Raw genomic sequence first — 2,061 nt, forward strand, 5'->3', positions numbered from 1 at the left:
CAATTATTTTTCATGTATGCTTAATATTAAACAATAGGTATTGAAGTATCTTAAAATAAATATTACATTTGTATAATTGATTGTGAAAGATGTCTAATAACGAGGAGAAAACTAATATGTCACAAGAAGAAGTCTTACATCAATTTGTTAATCGAATATTTAACAATGATCACTTTCGAGAAAAAATCATGATGCCAAATGTAATGGGACGGCCAGTAGTAAAATCAGTAGAAGAAAAAACTTTGGACTCAATAACTGAAAGTTGTGCATTTAAGTGCATTCTAAGCGGTGTCATGGGTAATACAAATAGATTTTTGCGTACCATATTTTAAGAACAATTTATTGGTAATAGATCAACGTTTAAAATGTATCCTGTATTTAGTTATTCCTATTGTTATTTACATTTTAGCAACAAAGATATTTATTAATTTGAGTTTTATAGGTTTTGCTCTTGGTGGAGCCATTGGTCTTTTTACTTCTAGTGTAAATCCACAAATAAAACCACCGGGTCAGCAAGAAACAGTCAAAGAAATTATACGTGAAATGAAAACTTCTTCGCTTGGTTACGCAAAAAACTTTGCTTTACTTGGAGCAGTCTTCTCAGGCATTGAATGCATTGTAGAAACGGTGAGTATTTAATAATGAAAAGCATTTCCCTGTATTTATTATTCAATGTATTCATTTTATAGTATAGAGGTCAATCCGACTGGAAAAACGGTACTTATGCAGGTGGAATAACTGGTGGATTAATAGGATTTAGAGGTTAAAATTTAAAATTATAGTTAAATACCTATATAAATATTATATGATTAATGAAAATATTTTTATTTTAGCTGGAGCTAAAGCAGGTTTACTCGGTGCATTAGGTTTTGCTACATTTTCCACCGCGATTGATTATTATATGCGTAATTCATCATAAATATTGTTAAATAGTTTTAATTTTAATTTATTTTATTGCTGTAAATAGAATGTAAGTAGATTCTTTAATTATTGTAGTAAAAATAAAATACTGACTTATATTTGTATACTGATTTTTATTTTATTTTGTTATAAATTATAAAGTTATATTTACCAGTATAAGTTAGGGCTGGCAGTAATTCAAATTTTGGTATCGGTATCCGGTATTTATTTACTACTGGTATCTACGGTATCACCAAAAATATTGTACGATCCGTACATCAGTTATTATCAATTAAATAATAATAATTGTATAATAATATTATTATAACATCGGTAAATTTATAGTACATAGTTTAATTTAGTGTTTAAAAGTTTCCAACCTAGGATTTGGCTATTATATTATGTCATTATGATTATATAAAAATAATAAATTTAGGTATACAATATTTTTGGTAATTACTATGGCAAGGTATTTTCAGTATCAACGGTAATTACCGATTCATGGTATACCGGTATCCCAAAAATATTGCCAGCCCTAGTATAGGTGTCCTATGACCTAACAGCAGTTCAATACTTTTAAAATGTAATAATTTATAAAGATAGAACAATACATTCACTTTATGACTTCAATATTTTAAATCAATAAAATAGATATTGAAATGAAATAAACACTATTAAAGGGAATGAGTAAACATCAGCGTAAATAAAATAGAAAAAATATTTTGTATAGATAAAAAAAATCACACCAAAGAATAAAAAAAAATGCGAATTTATATAAAAATACTCAATAAATGCGTTTTCTGCTTATTACTTTCATTATTGTTATTAGATTCTGAGCAGAGCAATGCATCTATTGATTTTACAATGAAGTGTGTCTTTTTCTGTCTGTAAGCACTTTTTATAGTATATATATTCTAGTATTAATTATTCTTTGATTTTCAATTTCAGTATTTTCTGATGGAATAGTGAATCTAAAAAAGAAGGTAAGTGGATGTCTCTTTGCTGTACAGTAGGTTACAAGTGTGTCATTGTATAATGGATTGTATTAAACTTGAATTCAATGATATAATATCATTGTATAAGAAAAACGATTCTGAGCGGAAACGGTTAGTCAGTCTGGATATTTTATACTGTTATTTTATTTATTATATTATAATTAAA

The 2,061-nt window shown here is 26.7% G+C and overlaps 1 protein-coding gene across 2 annotated transcripts in view; it reads left to right on the forward strand.

The window, feature by feature from the left end:
- The window catches only part of LOC100570630 (mitochondrial import inner membrane translocase subunit Tim22), a 1,252-nt gene extending 227 nt beyond the window's left edge, over positions 1-1,025 (forward strand). Inside the window, exons 2-5 of one of the 2 annotated variants that reach the window (XM_008185815.3) lie at positions 1-297; positions 443-627; positions 695-762; positions 834-1,025. In XM_008185815.3, the coding sequence (XP_008184037.1) occupies positions 90-297; positions 443-627; positions 695-760 (459 nt within the window). In that variant the 5' untranslated portion in view covers positions 1-89 and the 3' untranslated portion in view covers positions 761-762; positions 834-1,025. Of the gene's footprint in view, positions 298-442; positions 628-689; positions 763-833 lie in introns of both variants that reach the window. The other variant, XM_003245143.4, reaches the window with a different exon arrangement.
- Positions 1,026-2,061: the final 1,036 nt, after the last annotated feature.

The sequence above is a fragment of the Acyrthosiphon pisum genome, chromosome A1 (assembly GCF_005508785.2).
Source record: "Acyrthosiphon pisum isolate AL4f chromosome A1, pea_aphid_22Mar2018_4r6ur, whole genome shotgun sequence".
Classification (NCBI taxonomy): Eukaryota; Metazoa; Arthropoda; class Insecta; order Hemiptera; family Aphididae; genus Acyrthosiphon; species Acyrthosiphon pisum.